We start from the raw sequence: 20947 nt of genomic DNA on the forward strand, positions 1-20947 counted from the left end.
TAAAACCTTTTCTCAATACATCCCTTCTAGCTTAGAAACCAAAGTATCCATATTCTGAGTTGAGGACTTCAATATTTTGTGTCTCTGCTTGAAAATATTATAGATAGCATCACTTTTACCAATTTTGACATTAATCGCCTTAAGCTTGGCATCATAAAGCTTCTTGATTGAATCAATGAACTCAACATTTTTCTTGAGACATTAAGTTAAAATTATTTAAAAATCAATCTTATTATATGAAAATCTTGAATGACCACTTACAAACTATTGCCATCATCCTAAAAGGGTTAATCTTGCTATATGAAAAGCTTAGATGATTGGATGTAAACTATTGCTAGCATACCAAGAAGATTAGTCTTACCCTAAAAAAAGGCTTGGGGCCTGTTTGGCTGCATGAATTGCTGAATGTGGCATTCATCTATGCTGGAGTAATCTCTCTTCTAGTATTCATGAATTTTAAAAATAAAATCTGGAATATCATTTGGACCTGTTTGGTTGACCTAGAAGAGGAGTCGACAAATGCATATTTTATGTTTGGTTGCAACAATTGAAATAGGAATAAGAATAAGTTTTGTTTTAAATTTTTAATAATTATATATATAGTTTGGTAATATTTTAAATAAACAAGAATTTTTTAATTTATAAAAACTATTTTTTTAAAATTAATTTTTTAAAAGCCAATTATTTCAATTAGCCTTTATTTTATTTTTTAAATTGACTTTATAAGTGAAAGATATACCACAACTTTTGAAATTCATCGAAATTCAAAGGACATATTATATTGTATATTATATATTTAATTCTAAATTAAATGAAATTATTTTAATGAGTATAAGATCAAAACTAAAATCATTTTATTTTTAAATATATTAAAGAAAATAAAAAATACAAATAATTCGAGATCATTAATACGATATTTAAATGATCTTTCAACATAGTTTTAATTATAAGACTAAATACAAGATTTTTTTGTAAAGATAATTTTATGAAAATTTTAAAAAGATATCAAATATGATATTAGCCTTTTTTGTCATTAAAAAAAAACACATGTTAAATGTTAAATAATGTTGATCTAGTTTATATCTTATGATGAACGAAGAAAATAGTCCAAAAGTGTATTTGAGCGGCAAAATACAATCAAATAGTAAAGTTAAACCCATCAAATTGAGTTTATTAAAAATTGAATTCCACCTTTTTTTAGGAATTCCTCAATGTTCATTTTTTGCGCCTATTTTTTGATTTATCCTCTTTTTTCAAGGTTTTCAAAATTGGACCTTGAATCTATTTCATATGATGAGAGTTGCCGAAGTATTGGGTGCTGCTCTTCTATACATTATTCAATAGATAAATTCTAATTCCAATTTTGTATTTTAGAAACAAACATCAAATTGCTGAATGCAAGTATTCTGACTCAATTGCTACAACCAAAACGGAGCCTTAGAGTGGGCTGAATTGTGAGGACAAGCCTAGATTATTATCGACCCTCGCAAATACATAAAAATTTGAGGGGTCCAGCATTCTGATTGAGGGGTCCACAAGACACGGGATCAGTGCAGGGGCAGATTTAAGGGTTTGGTCGGTAGTCTTAGCATCCGGTGGGACCATCCAGTACTAAAGACTTTGATATTAGCGGGCTTCCAAATGATGATTTTACTTGATATGGTGTCCCTCTCTTTCAGTGGGCTCCAGCTCGGTTCCATTTGAAGACAACAATATGTGCCTCCAATAGGCGGACAGGCAGATCCCAGGTACGCCTTTTCCTTTTATCTTGCATATGATTTTACACCTGTTCAGGCTCCCTTTGTTTCTTCTCCTGGCATTGGTAAGTTTACAACAGTAAAACACTATTAAAAACATATAAACAAGGCACTGGTGGGAATGATATGGTCCTCATGGACGGAACAAACGGGGAAATCACAGATACATCTGCAGATAGGATACTTGTAAAAGTATCATTAACTGATCAACCTATGATAAGAGAGGAACAGTCAGAACTAGATGGGTCCACCTTACATAACACAGGATCTGATAGTAACAGGGTGGCAGAGAATCAGATAGTCAGGGCACCGGTAACAGCAGAACAGCAAACTAGTTTGAAAGAAGCTACGAAACACGACATCTCTGGCAATAGTGGCTTGGTCTTGACATACGGAGATAGTTTAAGGCACAGCAGCATCATCAAGTGGAATCAAGGGAGCTTCCTCATTATTCCAGAACCCTCAGCCGGACACACGAGTTCATTCAATCTTGGAGGGACAATTGGTAATTTGCCCACAAACACTTTGAGCTTATCACAAACCAGCGGACCACTCACAGGAGGCAACTACATCTATGTGAATGCCAAACAATATAAAAAAATAATTAGGCGGAGAAAGATACGAAAGTTTAAAAATGCAAAAAGAGGGAAGTTAGCAACTTTACTTCCGAAACCGATTCCACAAACCCCAAACAGCACAAGGGAGGGAGAACAAAGTCTGAGGCCGACTGAAATCTCTAAAACAATTGAGCAGTTTGATAATATCAGAGATATTAACGGTAAAGGGAAGCCAGATAATTCTCAGGTGATAGACATGGTGGAGGATGGGTTACCGAATAATTACAGCCCCACAAGGACACCTATGACGTGGTATCCAGACATTTTTGTGAATGATTTAGTAGCTATGAAGGAAAGGGTGTGGGCACTTGAGGAGAGGAACCAAATAGAAAGTATCACAATGAAAAGAGTTACTGAAGATAACTGGAAGCTGGCAGCGGAGGTCAAATCACTTAGAGAACAAATTCAAAAATTGCAATTTAATATGGAAAAAGGAGAGTATGAATTAATATTGTTGAAGAAAGAAGTAGGGGAAAAGAGGACAGCAGCAAGTACTATGGGAGAAGGAGAGGCTACAGAAGCAGACAAAAACTCGCAAATGAAAAATATACAAGATGCCATGGCCAATATGGAAATAAAAGAGAATCAACTTAGAGAACAGATTGAAGAAGTTAGATCATGGGCCAACATAGTAAAGGGGCCAGCAAACACTCCTATTGACAACATAGAAAAACAAGTTCGGAGACAGATTAGAGAGGAAAAAGAAAGAAATGAGAAAGCAACAAATATCGTTGTCAAAGGGCTACGAGACTATGGAGAACAGGAGAAAACAACGGATTTAGTTAAAGACTTCTTTAAAGACCAATTAGATTGGCATGGAACAACCATACAAGCTCAAAGAATCGGAAAATGGATTAGAGGAGGCAAAGATAGACATGTTAGAGTGACAATGAAGAATATAGGAGATAAAAATAACATTTTCAGCAAGAGGAAGTTTCTTAGAGGCACACGCATATATCTTGATGATGATCTCACCGTAACTCAGCAAGAAGAAAGGAGGAAGGAATGGGAAAAAGTGAAAACAGCAAGAGGAAAAGGCAAGTGGGCGTGGTTACAAGATGGCAAAGCCCAAATCAGCGACAAAATCACACGCAATAAATAGGAACTCGGGCCCACCCAGGAACATTTAACTATAGTTAGCTAGAACTGTAGAGGTTATCCTTGGAGAAGAGGACCTGGGTTAGGGCCGATAGCTAAAGATAATGACATCATTATGCTTACCGAGACTCATGAGTATGATGGATGTAGAGTTCCAGATTTTGAAGGATATAAGAAGGTATCACTGTGGAATGAAAAGATAGATAATGGTAAGGGGCATGGAGGCATCACCGTTCTAATAAAAGAAACTTGGAGCAGATTTGTAAACTTAGAGAAAGAAGATGTAAACAAGCAGTATATTTGGATAAAAATAATAGAGAATCAGATTTCTACAAGGGTGGCTATATGTTACTTCGCTCCAAAAGGCTCAAAAGTATATAAAAAACATAGGTTGGATCGAGAAGATCCGTTTGTTGCGCTAAAAAAAGACATAACAGCCTTTAGCTCTTTAGGGGAAATAATGTTAATAGGGGATTTCAATGCTAGAACAGCAAACAACCAAACTCTCAATCTTAAGGAGAGTTACAATGAAAACAGAGATCCAGTTTGGCTCGAAGAAGAAGGGACACAAAAATGGGAAAGATCTTCGCAGGATAGCATGGGAAAGATTAATCATTTTGGTGCTGAATTACTAGGATTATGCTGCCTATACAACATGGTTATATGCAATGGTATGGAAAAGTGGCCTAAATCAGGAGGCATCACATGCAAAAGACACAATGGACAAAGTGTTGTTGATTATGTTATATGCTCGCAAGACTATGTCGCAAAGATAATTAACTTTGACATAGAAGATTGCCCCATGGAGTTAAAATCTGATCATAACCCCATCTTGATAAGGGTGACTACTCACTTCAAAGATCAACATATTGTCCCAAAACTTTTACAGAAGAGGAAGATGATTCCGACTGGCAAAGTTTTAATGACACAAGAAAACCATGATACTTTTCAAGACTCTCTTTTGCGGCTGTCTAGGGTTCCGGGAAACCATCTAGAGTCTGAAAAACAACATTTCATGGACAAGGATAATCTTGTTCTTACTATCATTAAAGCATTGGAGGAGTGTAAAAGATCTAGGGCCACAAAAGAAGCCAAGAACACTTTTCCGGCCAATCCTTGGTTTGATGAGGAGTGCAAAATGGCAAAAAGGAATTGGAAAAAGAACATGAACAAAGAAAGTAGAAAAGAGTATAATCAACTAATTAAAAAGAAGAAAGAAGAGTATGTGAACAAGAGAAGAATAGAGTTGGTTAATCTTGGTAAAAACAACCCCAGAAAATTTTGGAAAGAGCTTCAGCAGAGAAAAACTCAGATAGTGAATAACATAACAGGAACCAAATGGCTGGAATATGCCAAGACTCTCTACGAATGTGATCTAAGAGAACACAGTATCATGGAAACAGAGACTACGGGGGAGTTATTCAGTGAAAATGATATTATTCAAGGCATCAAAAGGTTAGCTGTTGGTAAAGCGCAAGATATAGATGGGCTACAAGCGGAATACTTAAAATGGGGTGCTGAAATCCTCACACCACACATCACTAAGATTTTCAACAGTGTCAATAGAGAGGGTTTCCCTGTAAAATGGACTACAAGTGTGGTGATCCCACTCCACAAAAGTGGAGATATAAACAATCCTTCTAATTACCGAACCATCATGATCAATCCACTATTTGGCAAGTTATTTGGTAGTTTGGTAGAACAAAAAATCAGCAACTGGGCTGAAACAGAAGGCAAACGTGCAAAAGGGCAAGCAGGCTTTAGACCAAAACACTCTACTATAGATCACGGCATCACTCTCAGGCATTTGATAGAGAAAGTTTGGGACACTCCGGGGAACGAGGCTTTTTGTTGTTTCGTGGACTTTAAAAAAGCTTTCGACACAGTGCCACGTAATAAATTATGGGATAGAATGGTAGAGCTGGATGTCCCTAAAGAACTTACGTCAGCGGTTTACAGATTATATGAGCAGGTCAAAGCTAAAATCAGAACGACAGAAGGGTTATCAGAAGATTTTGATAGCAACATCGGGGTTAAGCAAGGGTGTCCGCTTTCTCCCACACTATTCGGGCTTTATATTGACAAGTTAGAAGAGTGGATAAACAAGACCAATGGTGAGGGGGTGCAGCTGGCCCACTTCGTGATAAGATTGCTCTTATATGCAGATGATCTCATTATTCTTGCTAGAACAGCTACAGGTTTGAAAGAGCACTTGAAAGCACTAGAATTTTTTTGCCATGATGTAGGAATGCAAGTTAACACTAGCAAAACCAAAATTATGATCTTCTCACTAAAGAAGAATAGGGGCATACAAGACAAGTTTCTGTTTGAAAATAGTCCCCTTGAGATTGTGGAAGAGTACAAATACTTGGGCATCGATTTTCATAACAAACTCAACTGGGATACTTGTAGATCGAAAAGAATCCAAGGGGGCTGGAAGGCGTTGTACTCTTTACAAAACAAGTGCAGGAACGCAGAATTATGGGATTGGACGACCATGAAAACTCTGTTTGGTTTGCTGGTCACTCCGGTTATTCTATACGGATGTGAAGTGTGGGGCGGTAGTATGTCCAAACAGAAATGGCGGCAAGTAGAAAGAATTCAAAAACACTTTATCACATGCAATCTTAAAGTCAAGACCACAGTTCCGTATGAAATCCTTTTGGCGGAGGTGGGTTCCTTTCCATTAGAAGCCGTCGCATTGACCCGAATGCTAAGCTATTTAAAGAAAACTCAAGGTCTAGAAACACATCGCTGGCCCAAGTTGGTAATAGAGGAAAAACTTGTGAGGCGGAAAAGCACATGGATGAAACAAAATGACAAATGGATGCAAAAATGGGATATCAACATCCAAGCTTGCCCGGATAACATTAAAGAAATAAAAAAGTTTGTCAATGAAAAATTTCGCAATATTCTGTGGACAAGACACATAGGGAGGAAAAAATCTTATTACATTAAAGAATTTAATCCCACTTCTAGTCATGATGAAAAGGCCTATATAAGGGCACCTATTAACTGGAAAGCAAAAATGTTGATGGCACAAATTAGAACTAGTTCACATCAGCTGCGATGTGAAACTGGTAGATGGCAAGTTCCAAAGGAAGAGTGGGCAGACAGAACATGTTTATTTTGCAATATGGGAACAGTGGAGACAGAGCAACACTTTGTCATGGAATGCTTGGCTTACAACGACATCAGATCTGATTATACAAAAATTCTGCAGAACAAGGACTTCAACTATTTATTTGAGGAAGATCAAGTGAAGAGAACAGCGGAGTTGATTATCAAAATTCAGAGAAGAAGAAACAAGTTAACCAAAACTTTGCAACTGACTAGTTTGGCTCCTGACTCGGGAGGGCGATTGCATGGGTCCCATAGACTACTTTAGTCTCGTGGACGTCATTAAAATCTATCATATCATATCATATCATCTAGTCCAAGATTAAAGAAAGCATAGATTTTGAACCTAGTGGCTTGAGAGTTGCCCACCATGGCGAGTAAAACCTTGGCCCACTCCAATTCAATAAAAAACGCGCAGACTTTTTGGGAGGCGTGACGCAGCACGAGAATAAAGGCGAGTGGTGGAAGGGGTTATGCTTGTATTGGCAAATCCGGAAAGCAGTGGGGGCGTTTTCACCTGCTTGTCTTTTGCGGGAAAGGAGGGAAGAGGAAGCAGATGTGACCCGTGAAAGAGGAATCCGGGTGTTGAATTTCAATTTCTATTCCTCCGTCTTTTCAATATCAAAACCCGACCAAGTAGCGAAAGATCCCTCGCACAGTGCTATCTGTCTCTGTCAGTTGTTTTTATATAATTTTGTTGACAGGAAGGAGGAGGACAGGACCATGAATAATTCTAGACAGGAAACCGACATTCAACAACACCAAGTGGAAGAACAAAAGGTGAAAGAGGAGGTGGAGGAAGAGGAGGTGAGGAAGGAGGAGGTTCCTCTTATGAAATCTTTCTCAGCCAAAACCCTTTCCCCCGAACGACAGGAACTCGACGAGCCCAAATTCGTTAACAATTCTGATAAAACTGATTCTTCTGCCGAAGGAGAGAATCGAGGTATGGCGGGCACGGTGTACCAGCTGTACCTGCAACAGACTCCCGACAGTTTACAGCACAAGATGACCTTTCCCGAACTCTGCAGAAAATACAGGTTCCTTCTTTTTTCTTTTACAATAAAAATAGTCCTTCCTAAGATTACGTTTGGGAAATTCTGACTGTCTAATTGGTGGGTAACTTTTGACTTTGTATTTATTTTCTCAATTGACGAGTTTGTCTTGGAGGGCTACTACATGATATCTGTATTCTCTCGGTCTAGGCCGATGGACGAGATGGACGAGTATTCTGGATGTTGTATGTGATTTAATTTTTAACAATTTGCTTTGAACTGCATTTGATGAATAATAATTCATAATTCTTAGAAGCAGAGCCAGTAGCTTAGAAGTAGGGTAGAATGATAGCGACATGGAAGGTGCCAGATCTGAGTTTTAGCTGGTTCTATTTGAACACTTCCTTGTGTTTCTTAGTTGGGCTTTGCTTTGAAGTCCATTTACTCTTAACATTTGGGCTCTTCGTAGTTCAGTACTTTCCTTTGATTGCAATTGAACACAAACACTTATTTCTTGAAGGCATGATGTATTTCAGTGCCTGTGCTGGGATGCCATAACTAGTTTTGGACATTTTTTATTAACAATTTTCAAGCAATCCGTTTCTGTTTTTCTATTTGAGGTTTCTATCATTTTGCATCGATGCTAGTCGTTGAACAACTTTTAGAACATTTCTTCACCGTAAACTTATCGAACTTCCGCTAAATTGTTCGAATGTCAGATAAACGTTTTTTTGGTGCAGGCCTCCCGAAGATTTCAGGTTGAAACTTAGGAGTGCAAAAAAAATGGAGAATTAAAAAAGTAAGTGAAAAATAAATTCCATCATGGAATTTCCACTATATATTTATCAAATTATTGTCGTGTGAGTCACCCAAAAATCACCTTTTATGTTATTGGCTTTTTTGAGCGGATGAGACTCTCCATTGCAGCAAAAATATTTGAGGAAAAATCAGCAAGCCAAAAGTACAATACTTCGAAAAAAAGGGATAATACTGGATTATTGAAGGTGTCGAGGAATGAAAAAAGAAAAGAAAGGAAAACTTTATATAAGCATTTTAGCAACAAAAAGATATAGAGAAAATAAAATCAAAGCGTGCATAGAGTATGTCTTTTTGTGCAACTGGGGTTTACTAAAGTCAACCATCATCTGCTCCCATATCTACAGTTCATAGTAGTTGGATGCTCCTCTGTCACTCCCCGAGCATGCCTATCCCCATACCTGAAACAGATACGTTATCGTCCGGATACACATCAGATACTATACCCACTCATGCCCAAAAAACCTCGATCTTCCAAACATGCCATATACTATGTGATTGGACTTTTTATTTTGCCATAAATCTTCCTAAAATTAATTTAATAAAACTAATGTAGTGCACTTTTTGAAAAAACATTGGTATAAACAAACCTTACACTAAATGATAAAGACAAATGAAATGATTTTCTATTTCAGTGACCCCTTTTCTTGGGTTATCTTCCAGTGCAACTCTATTTTCTTTCGATTCTAAAATTTAAATCAACTTATACTTATTTATGCATCAATCACGTGTCTGTATCATTTTTGAAGTAATGAAATCTCCTCTAGTAGCTTAGGAAAGTGTATTAAATGTATGTGTTTGTATTTTTTATGTATGCTGTATCCATATTGGGGTCGAAAAGAATGGCTGTATCTGTATTTAATATTGTATCTGTATCTGTATCTGTGTCTTGTTCATTTTTTGGACCAGAATATAAAAATGCAAAACACAAAGGATAGGGGACACAAGAGTCTTATCCTGGGAAAACGCTCCACTTGAGGGTGAAAAACTCAGCCCAAAAAAGATGATACCTTTATTCAGCTTTCAAACCAAATACAATAATTTCTCACTTATGATTGAAGACACTTTGATAGTCAATCAATAAGCCTTGTTTCTTCCTTTCTAGATTGAACACTTTGCCTATAGTTATCAGAGTGAATAATAGTGACCAATATCTTCACGAGACCAACTACAGAATGAAAGAAATTCACAAAATGAACATAATGATCTCACACAGATTGCATCTACAATTTCAGTATTCTCCTCTCAACAATTATCACTAAAGACCTAAGATGCAGGGTTCGGACCCTGCCAACCTGGTTTAGATTCACCTAGGGTCTACGGTGTTAAAGTTGTAGCTTCAGTCGGATTGATTGGATCTAATATACATTATTGTTATTGGTAAATCATCATTTCCTATATATAGTTGTCCATGTTAAATCATATATATATATATTTATATATATTTATTGTTATACATATTATTATTTATGTTAATATAATATTATTAAGTGATGATTACACTATAGTGACATATCTCCTCCTCTTCTATTTATATGAGATCCAAATTTGCATTTGGAACATATCAATTAAAAATGGTCATGTTAGTACATTTGCAGAAAAGATCCATGTTGCTCAACATGGTATCAAAGCAGGCTGCAAATGCATGTGAACAAACGAATACAAGTAATATACATTAATGATGAATTTTCAGCCAAAGAAATTTTAGTTGTGTGATACTCCCATACATCACTGCATAGTTTGCTATCATAACAATATATGAACAGTTCTCCAACACAATAACACATAGCATGTAGTCAACAATAGCCAATTACACCATTATTAGGGCGTTGAGATTGTTCTTGATCAAGACTGCAACATAGCTGCTGTAATTAATACATACTGCGCTTGGAGTTAGCACAACGAGAGTAACCATCTTCATAACAAGTTTTGAAGGTGCTCAATAATATCATTATAGTTCATCCATATAGTTGCAGAATATTCAGGCCACTATCAAAGATAATCACTAGCCAATCATCTGTTCATTTTATGCAAATGTTGAACTGATCAAACTTGTTATAGAAATGTACGACGGGATGAGAGTCAAAGACATTGATATGATTATTTTTAGATATGTCAATAATGATACACGTATTTGAAGAGGTGTGTTAGGATTCATACACACAGGGGATTCAGAGACGAAAAATATATCTTGTAAAGTAGCAAAACAAAGGTTACGTTCTCAGTTGGAACATATGTCATCTAATACATCAGAGCCTAGTTATGATATTTGTCTGCATTTGTAATGGCCAATGATGAAGGATATAAGCCAAGGCAAATCTAAGTATATAAAATCCCTTCATGTACTTATCGCTTTGGATGATGTTGACCATGTGAATCAACTGAAAGCTCCACTGCGAGAGGGGGCAAAAGTTTTTGATAAGCTTTAGAAAACTAGCATATATATCCACGCGCATAATAGATGTTCGTGTCACACCATCGAGAAAACATGATGAGGAATAGAGATGTTGTAGTCAAAGATGGTACACAAATCTTGACCCTTGCCTCTCTATCCAAGATAGTGATCTGGAGAATCAGGCAGAGAGTTTGCTGAGAGCTCATTAAATTGCAGATATTGGGTGAAGATTCACATCTTCTCCGTGGAGAGAGAGCACGCAGAAGCTCCCCTTTTGGAAGGGAATGACACCTTCAAAAGGCCCAAAGGAATGGAAGCCTCTGATTGAAATAAAAAAGAACTGAAACCCAATTGAGAGGTTATGTTGCTCTCGTAACCCATTGGGAAATAGACATATTTAACGATTGGATTGAAAAGGACCAAATTTATCGCTTACAACCTTGGTAACAATCATCCCAAACAGGACCATGGAAGGAGGAAAAATACAGTTTGTAGAGAGTTACACCACAATCGGAGTATGGAGTAAACCACCAATCCATATATATCAGCATCCATGTAACGTTTATTGGGAGAATATACTTGTAGATAATCATTTAGAAATTATCAAACTATGAATATACAATTAATGAATAAAGAAGGCAATTAAAATATATTACAAAGGATATCATAATATCACGAGTTTCATTTTGGATAGCGAAATAAAACGTATGAAATCGCCACGAAAGGTTACTTGGACAACGTGACTATTCAAATGCATTTCAATGTCGCCGGACCTTTTCAAAAAGGATCGAGGATTGAGTCTTAAATAGAAAAGACATCCCAGCAAGAGAATATTCAACAAAAGGAGACCCGATATATCTTCCTTAATATTCCTATTTTACTATAGAAAGCTTGAGGTAGGATCTATCCATTTGGGTCCTCCATTTCCTCTTTCTTATTGTTTAGAATCTCTTATTTGCTTCTTATTTGCTTCAGAACTGGGTTTTCTCAGACCCTATACAGGGCCGAAGTTTGACATTGCCTGGGTCCCATTTATGCCCCGTTCTTGAGCTTTGTTTCGGGGTTGATACGAGCTGTTAACTTTTATGCCCTATCAGCCAAGGGGAGAAAGTTTATTCCGAGCCCTTTATAAACCCATCTGTTTGCCTCATTTTGCATTTGCACTCCTAATATCACTTCATGCATGCTAATACTCAAGCTCTCAAGACATTCAAGCAAGTTCTCCATTAAAGATCAAGGATTCAAGCATTCAAGTAATTGAAGGAGTTTAAGCAAGATCTAGCATTTTCAACATTCAAGATCTCCCTTCATACATTTGGAGTTCCTTTGTTGCATCTTCTACATTCATCTCTCCAAGATCTACATACATCCTTCCATTTATTCCTAAGGCGAATATAAAACACATTCATTCATGAAGGTTTTGATTTACGTTGATTTTCTTTCCTATGGTTTTTGAAGTTGAGACAAGGCTATTGCATCTACATACTTGATACATTCTAAATTCAAGAGCATATTCATAGATTTACATTGCTTCATGTTAGATATACTTCTACTAACTTGCCAACATTCTCTATTTTCTATCTCAATTTCAAGGTTAATTCTTAAATTGGGGTTTGACCAAGACAAAACCCCCATCAACAAAATGAAAACCCTTTTTTTGCAAGTTGCCAATTTTGGAAAGAAGAACAAGTTGCAGATTTAGATACCCTTTTTGTCGAACTTCGGAGATTTGGAAACTATTTCGTGTTTGGAGAGTACTGAGCAGGGACAGATTTCATCCCTGCTGACAAAAGTCGTCCCTGTTGACAAAAGTAAATTCTGCCAAACAACCAAACGATTTCTGGATTTCAGAGATCCCACACTTTTCAGCTTAGGTTGTAGGATTCAACAATTTAAGAGATTGTTTGACAACCTGTTTTTAGGTATTTATTTTTTCCTTCTTCATTTCAATACACATCTCTAGTTCCTTACATTTCAGCTTTACATTGCATATCGACTTGCCTAAAACCCTCTTAAGGTGTAGGTGAGGGAGAAGTAAGTTTGAGTAATTCACCCTTTTGCATTAAGGTTACAAATCAACACTTCCTTTTGTTTTAATTGCGTCTACGTTAGGTGGTGAATCTTGGTTTTCCCCCCTTAATTTGTGGTTAGGTAGTTGATTCCATTTTCCTCCCATACACCACCTTATTGCACAATGAGAAAAAATGTAGACAACATCCTCAAACCAACAAGAGATTCTTGGTTCCAAACATAGGTGACTGTTGTCTTTGATGGATGGAAATATTGCACAAATTGACTATCAATAAATGTGATTGCTGTCTCATCCAAGAGGGCAATGTTTTTGAAGGTGGTTGATTGTGAAGGGGAGGTAAAGGATGCAAAATTTATTGCCCGGATTGTCATGGAATTTACAGAGTTTGTGGGAGTTGATAATGTTGTCCAAGTTGTAATGGAGAATGCAAAGGTTTGTGGGGCTGTGTGTGCTTTGGTAGAAATACGATATGATCACATCTTTTGGACACCATGTATTGTCCACTCCTTGAATTCGGTGATTAAAGCAAGTGACACCCAAATTGAATGGGTGAAAAAAGTATATGAGGGTGAGGAAATCCAAATGTTTGTGACAAACCACAATATGTCACAAGAAATTTTCAGAACTTTCTCCTACTTGGAATTATTGAAGGTAAATTTTAAAATTAATTTTAAGTTTATACTTTATCATTTATCATTTTATACTTTATATAATTGAAGAAAATATTCTGTGTTTACATATTTTAAATGTGTTATTAACTTACAATTAACATGTTATTAGGTGGCTAAAACTTGATTTGCTTCACATACAATAATCCTTAGACAACTTGTGAGGGTGAAAGATGCATTATCCCAGATGGTTATTAGCAACGGATGCAGTGTATGGAAGCAATCAAATACAATAAGGGCTGTCAAAATTTTGTCAATTTAGATTTATTTAAATTCACTAAATTTATATAGAGCTCTCAATCCTTTCAATAAAGTTGTATTCTTATGTATAAGAGTACTTACATATATTTAATTTTGTGAAGCACTTGAAAACAATTAATATATTTTCTTATACAAAGATTGGTAGTAGACTCTGACTTAATTCGGGTACTATTTAATGTATTCGATAATGTCAAAAGGAGGTCTTACTTTTATAAATACAACCCATAGTAAAGGGGGGCAACCCCACATAAAATAGTGCACCCGCTTGTCACATCGAACATGAGATAGGTTAGAAGGATAAAATAAACGTAAAGCTAATCAAGACCGGTCAACAAACATCGCAAAAGATTTGACATTGCAACGTGGACTGAACAAAGCTTTGAAGTACACTGATCACATGTGGGTGGAGCGGGTAAAGACTTGGTGCTGACATATAGTAGACACCTCATACTCCTCATCGCCTCTATGATAGACGTGTTGTAACAGGATAAAACATGGTACAAGCCTAAGGACGAGCACATGTATGACCACTTAAAATAAAATAAAAAATGACTGAAATATGAAGCTATATATATACAATTAAACTTTGATGTAATTTAGGATACACTATTATTAGAGAATATTATATATATAATATATAATCACACACACACACACACATATATAATAATATTTATATCTTAATGACAGAAGGTATAAAATATTAACACTCCTTCTTAGCTAGGGAGGATAAACACAAAATAAATATTCCTTCAATGTAACATTATAAATACCAATTTTAGGGATATCACATTTGATATTAGGAAGAATTTCAACATTTGATATCATGAGTATTGATCTAGAATATCAGCACATGATATTCATCAAGTACCCATATAATGTTTGATATTACATCTGATATCAAGAGTATTGGCCTCCCATAATATCAAGGATATTCACTAGGCACTCAAGAGGTTTTGATATCACAGTTGATATCAAGACTATTGGTCTCCCAGAATATCAATGATATTCACCAATTACTCAAGAGGTTTTGATATCACATCTGATATCAAGGGTATTGGTCTTCCAAAATTCAATGATATTCACCAATTACTCAAGAGGTTTTGATATCACATCTGATATCAACAGTGTTGATCTCCCAAAATATCAATGATATTCACCAATTACTCAAGAGGCTTTGATATCACATTTGATATCAAGAGTATTGGTCTCCCAAAATATTAAAGATATTCACCAAAATACTCAGAGTAATGGCCTCCCAAAATGTTGAGACGTATGACATTCACCATTTACTCAATTTCTTTGATCTCATAATACAAGTTATTGTAAGATCATCACCTTACAATAACTTCTACAAATACAAGTGTCATGATTTGGAAGTCATCACTTCCACGTGATGTACATAGGGATAGGCCCATCATTGTCATATACAAGGACGTTTTCAACTCCCTCTGAATATCAATCATTAGAGCTCCTCATTAACTCCCTCTTCATGTAATAACATTCTTGAAATAGAAAGGTCAAGGCACATAGCTCTAATGTTTAAAGAATATACATAGATAATATGGTACAATAATTTGATATTCTAAGACTCCATCTTGGAAATTTTAACAAGCTTATTTTATATTTCAATGACTATATTAGAGAACTCCCTCTAAATCCAACTTTCACAAATGTTATGGATATTCTGAAGTTCCTTTAAAGTGGACATTCTTTGGATCTACATCAAAATTACCGACTTTGGCGAAAGCTGCTTGATGTTTCAATCTATTAGGGCATTTGAATGCTGAATGACCATAGTTGTCACATTTAAAGCATTGCATTTTAGAGTAATCCACATGTCTTCTTTTCCTTTTGAATTTAGGTTTCTTATTTTTATCAACTTGAGCTATGGGAGCCTGAGTATCACCTTCAATAGAAATATCGCCTTGAGATATTAACATGCCCTCCTCTTGTATGCAGTCATCCTTTAGTCGAGCAAGTTTAGGAACCCTTGATCGAGCACATATCCCTTGTCTAAAAAATTTCCATGATGGTGGCAGTCCCTTTAGAGCTATCATGGTTAATTCTTTTTCATCTTAAATGTGGCCAATTTTGGAGAGTTGGTTTCTTAGTTCTGTTATCCTCATGAAATATGAAGCAAAGGATTCTCCTTTGTTCATTTTAATGTTGGAGAGGTTGTCTTTCAAGGTTATTATTCTCGTTTTATTGTTTATCTCAAACATTTCTTCAAGAGTTTTAAGCATTTCGTGTGCTGTGTCTAGTTTCGAGATAGTAGGGAGTAGATGATCCCTAACACCATCCACAATTAATTTCATGGCTGTAGTGTTATCTTTTTCCCATTTATTCAATTCATCATTCCCGTTTGATGCTTGGTCAGATTTGTCAATGAATTGTTGGAGGTCATTATCCTTTAACGTCAACTTCATTCGTAGTTTCCATGCTGCATAATTTGAGTCTCCTTTGAGTCTATCCTCCACCTTGATACCGCTTACCATTTTGATAAGGAAATAGAGAATAGTATTTAGTGTGCTGAATAAGATAAATCTAATCAGGATTGTTTCTCAGACTTGCTCTGATACCATGATTAGTTTTGTCAACTTAGATTTATTTAAATTCACTAAATTTATACAGAGTTTTCAATCCTTTCAATAAAGTTGTATTCTTATATATAAGAATACTTATATATACTTAATCTTGTGAAGCACTTGAAAACAATTAATATATTCCCTTATACAAGATGGCAGTAGACTCTAATTTAATCCGAGTACTATTTAATGTATTCGATAATATCAAAAGAAGGTCTTATGTTTATAAATACAACCCATAGTAAAGGGGGGTGACCCCACATAAAACAGTGCACCCGATTGTCACATCAAACATGAGATAGGTTAGAAGGATAAAATAAATGTAAAGCTAATCAAGACTGGTCAACGAACATCCCAAAAGACTTGACAATGCAACATGGACTGGACAAGGGTTTGAAGTACACCGATCATGTGCGGGTGGAGCTGGGAAAGACTTGGTGCTGACATATAGTAGACACCTCATACTCATCGTCTCTATGAGAGACGTGTCGTAACAGGTTAGAACATGGTACAAGCCTAAGGATGAGCACATGCACGACCACTTAGAATATAATAATAAACGATTGAAATATAAAGTTATATATATAAATATAATTTAAGATACACTATTATTAGAGAATATATATATATATATATATATATAGTCTTTATATTTATATCTTATTCGATAGAAGCTATAAAACATTAACACTCCCTCTTAGCTAGGGAGGATAAACACAGAATAAATATTCCTTTAATGTAAATTAAAAATACCAATTTTAGGGATTTCACATTTGATATTTAGAAGAATTTCACTCATGGAAGTGCAATGTGTTCAACATACTTTGCATAGGCCTGGTTTCGGTAATTCTTTTGCCAAACTTTTGGCAATTGGTAATTATTCAATCAATTCTGTGTATAAAGCAAAAAATATGGAAGCGGAATTGCAGTTAATTACTTTGAAAAGTTCAAAGCCAGATTTGACTTTGATTATTGAAAAATGAATTCTCAAATCAAGAGGGCTTTCACACATGTTCATCGCATCAAGGATGTCTGGATTGATATGAGAACTGAGTTGGATATAATGAAGATGGACTTTTGCAGATTAACTTTGTAGCAGATAATTGATCTTAACATTTTGGAGATCCCTTCAGATTTCAAAATTGAAGATGACGGCAACATCCTTGGTCTGGAATTTCATTAGGTTGGTTTCGATAAAAGGTGTCCTTTTCCCATTCAGTGGCAGCAGAAAGAGGGTACATCTATCCTAGGTAGATTTCAATCCATTTTGGCTAACACCAACAAGTGGCTGAAAATTGAAGGCCTAAAAAGGGTTAATCCTAAATTGGGTTTGGATTGTGGAAGCTTTGGACCTCTTGGAAGGAAGTCACAACTAGAAATTACAGGGAAAGATGGTGCTTGTTCTAATGTGAAGAATTCCCTCAAATTCAAGTTAAAGGGTGGGAAAGGATCTAAATCATCTTAGATCTCTGAACCAGTTCAAGAATCAGAGGAGGAATTGGAGACAGAATCAGATGAAGAAGATGAGGAGGAAGAAGGGAAGTCATGATCATATCTCCTCCAAGGCTTGCACAAACTCATGCACCATCCATGCATGAAACACCTTTTTCTAGATGAAGTAGATGATGGATGTGGATTCATTCTCCACTGTTTTCACGCCATCTATTCTAGTTTCAGAAGTCAAGACTCAATGCAATGGCTCTTCCTTGTCGCTCCTCTGATCTTGGCAAATGAACAATATGAGCATTTGGGAAGCGTGTTTGAGGATTTTCCAACTCTTACAATTGGTCAAGTTTCCCAACTTGATGCATCATTGACGGGTTTTGAGCTTTTAATGACATAATCATCTCATCATGCTCCAATGAATTCAGCTATGTAAACTGAATCTCGTTCAGTCACGACGGAGATACAATTTGGATCAATGCCAATGGTCTCCACAGTACCTGTTTCCATAGATGAAAGTTTTAGCTTGCTTGCATGGTGGAGCAGGATCACAATGAAGAGAAGAAAAGTGGTTGTACCTTTGGATAATCTTCCTGTAAAGAAAACTAAGTCCAAATCTTTGAAAGATAAGATTGTTTCAAGGATCTTAGTTGATTTGGATAGAATCAAGTTTGTAGGAATTGCTGAGCCACTGGTGGACAAACTTGTTGAAGAACTTACTCGTTGTGATTACAAGTTCACTAAGGTCGAAATTGGGAAGTAATCATGTTTGAGTTGTTTACAAGATGCTCAAGATGCATTAGCAAATGTATCAAAAAGCAATCATGAATGATGGGAGAAGAAGAATCAACTCAAACAAGAGGTTACTGGTTTGAGTGAGGTCATCTGGCAACAATCTTCTCAAAGTGTTGTTGTTATGTCTTAGACATCCAAGGAAAGAAAGCTGATTGAAGCCACCAAGTCTTGGATAGGAGAAATCATCTCTGAAGGAGTTCGAGCCATCACAGAAACATTTGTAGTTCTTAGGCGTGTCAAAGAGATGAATGAAATGGAGCAAAACTTGATCTCTTCTTTGACTCGAGAAGCAAGTGATTTGAAGGAAATCCTTAATGATTGGGATGAAATTGCAAAATTTGATCTAGATGCCTTGGTCTCATGTGGCATTCTTCCGTCATGTGAAATGTTCTTCAGATTTCAAGGACAAATTCCAAGGTTCTACAACCAGCATATGCAGATGTAGTGAGGATAGAAGCCATATCAAAGACAATGGAGATTGCTGATCTTCCTATAGTGCTTGATGTCATCATCAAGTTTAAGACACTAAAAAACAATTTGTAATATTGTTATTTTTGTTTATAGGTCTAAGAGAATGCATTGCATAAAATGATGTAATTACATGTAATGCGAGTTACATGTGCATGAAAAGATGTAATGCGAGTTGCATGTAACCCAATAATTTCTCTTTTAGTTAGACTAGGTCAAAGTTGGTTGAGTTGCTCCCAAATTTTCCTCCATCTTTTTCTCAACTCTTGTGCCTATATATAGTAGTGCCCCTCATTGTAAATCATCTTTTATCATATATTGTATGCAAGAGAGCTCTGGAGAAATGGTGCCAGCAAAACTTTGTTTGTGTAGCACTATTTTGAGAGAAAAGTGAATACTAAGGAGCAATTGAGACTTTGATTGAGCGAGACTATGTGAATTAGAAGCTTTGTCTGTAATTTGCATACGTTATCTTTGATTCATGTTATCTTGTGTTCTTGATAATTGAGTATAGAAAGAGTTAAGAAGCAATTGGTGTCGGAGCTTTGACTAGGAGCAATTGTGGAATATATAGTCAGAAGCTTTGTCTGTAGCTTGTATTTCCTTTTTTATTCACAAAATAGTTAAGATATCTTTACTTCTAGAAGTCTTTGTGCCCTATTAGTAAAGCTTTCTCCATATAGAAGTACGACTGGACATAGAGCCAAATCATTACACTTTTAGCTAGCCTTTGAGTTAGTGTTGGTTTATCAGTATCACTGTTTCCAGCTTTAGATAGAAGTGCAGTTAGAGATATTATTATTATTATAGAACTTAATTTTAGAACAGAAAAAATGAGGGCCCAAGTATGCAATTCTTAACATTAAACCAAGGCAAATGTACATGTTCATTTATATATTTCATACTAAATAAAAATTACCTTACCTTTAGAATCTCTTTCGATGTACCAATTACATGATTGAGTGTCATTTTTTGTATAATGTCTCATCTCATTTCTTATCATTAACATTTTATTATTATTAAAATTACAATAGATTTAATGTCTTCTATAAAATCCAACTTACTTCGCCGGTGTGTGTGGGGGCAGCGGGGGGGCGGGGGGATGGCCTATGATATTAGTGCTTGTTAATTAAGATGTACATGAGTAAGTTGATTCTTTCCTATGTTACCCGGGGACGTGTTTCTGGCAAAAATTGACCCCGTCCCCACGTCCCCTCGTCCCGAAAATTCTGAAACTTCTGGAAACCTTTCCCTTGGCTGTCCCATAAAATTAATGTTTCAGTTCTGATAACTTGTTTGATTTCCGCTCTCATGTAAACTCTAAAGTTAAATTATTTAACACAAACATTATATGTTAAGGTTTTATAATTTATATAAGCATGTGTTATCCATGTTTTTATATGAATATTTAAAATTTTCCCTACTTTTTATATAGCTGTTCCCACTGCCGTCCCCTGTTGTCCCCTGCTCCAAGAAAAAAAAATCCGTCCCAAAAACCCGTTTCCTTGTCCACACGACCCCCCCTCCCGGAAACTTGGGGTAACATAGATTCTTTCTTTAAAGTTAAGAAGAAAGAATATTGGTAACACCCTTTTTACAAAATATCTCGACTTCTTGCTTACCTTGAGTTCATCGAAGGAACGGTGAGAAGGGGGAGCTTTCCCTTTAAGGTAGGAGAGATTCTGTCTCACATGCTGTGGCTGGTCATCCTATTTTGCAACTGGATTTTTACCCAAAACTGTCGGTTGCAAAATATCCACCCAACAGGACACACCTTTTTACGGTGCCTCATTGGATCCATTTGATAATATAATAAAATTATGAACTGCGTATCCTTGATAAATCGTGATGTAATCCCAAACTGCCTGGAGCACATAATCGTGTTTCTAAACTCATT

At 36.1% G+C, this 20947-nt stretch overlaps 1 protein-coding gene across 1 annotated transcript in view; it reads left to right on the plus strand.

The window, feature by feature from the left end:
- Positions 1-7024: 7024 nt before the first annotated feature.
- Positions 7025-20947, plus strand: part of SFR6 (sensitive to freezing 6) — a 212951-nt gene continuing 199028 nt past the window's right edge. Inside the window, exon 1 of the mRNA XM_089798209.1 lies at positions 7025-7629. Coding sequence (XP_089654335.1) covers positions 7316-7629 — 314 coding nt within the window. The 5' untranslated portion in view covers positions 7025-7315. The remainder of the gene's footprint in view (positions 7630-20947) is intronic.

The sequence above is a fragment of the Cupressus sempervirens genome, chromosome 8 (genome assembly GCF_028749045.1).
Source record: "Cupressus sempervirens isolate cs-2001-9-10 chromosome 8, ASM2874904v1, whole genome shotgun sequence".
In the NCBI taxonomy this organism is placed as follows: Eukaryota; Viridiplantae; Streptophyta; class Pinopsida; order Cupressales; family Cupressaceae; genus Cupressus; species Cupressus sempervirens.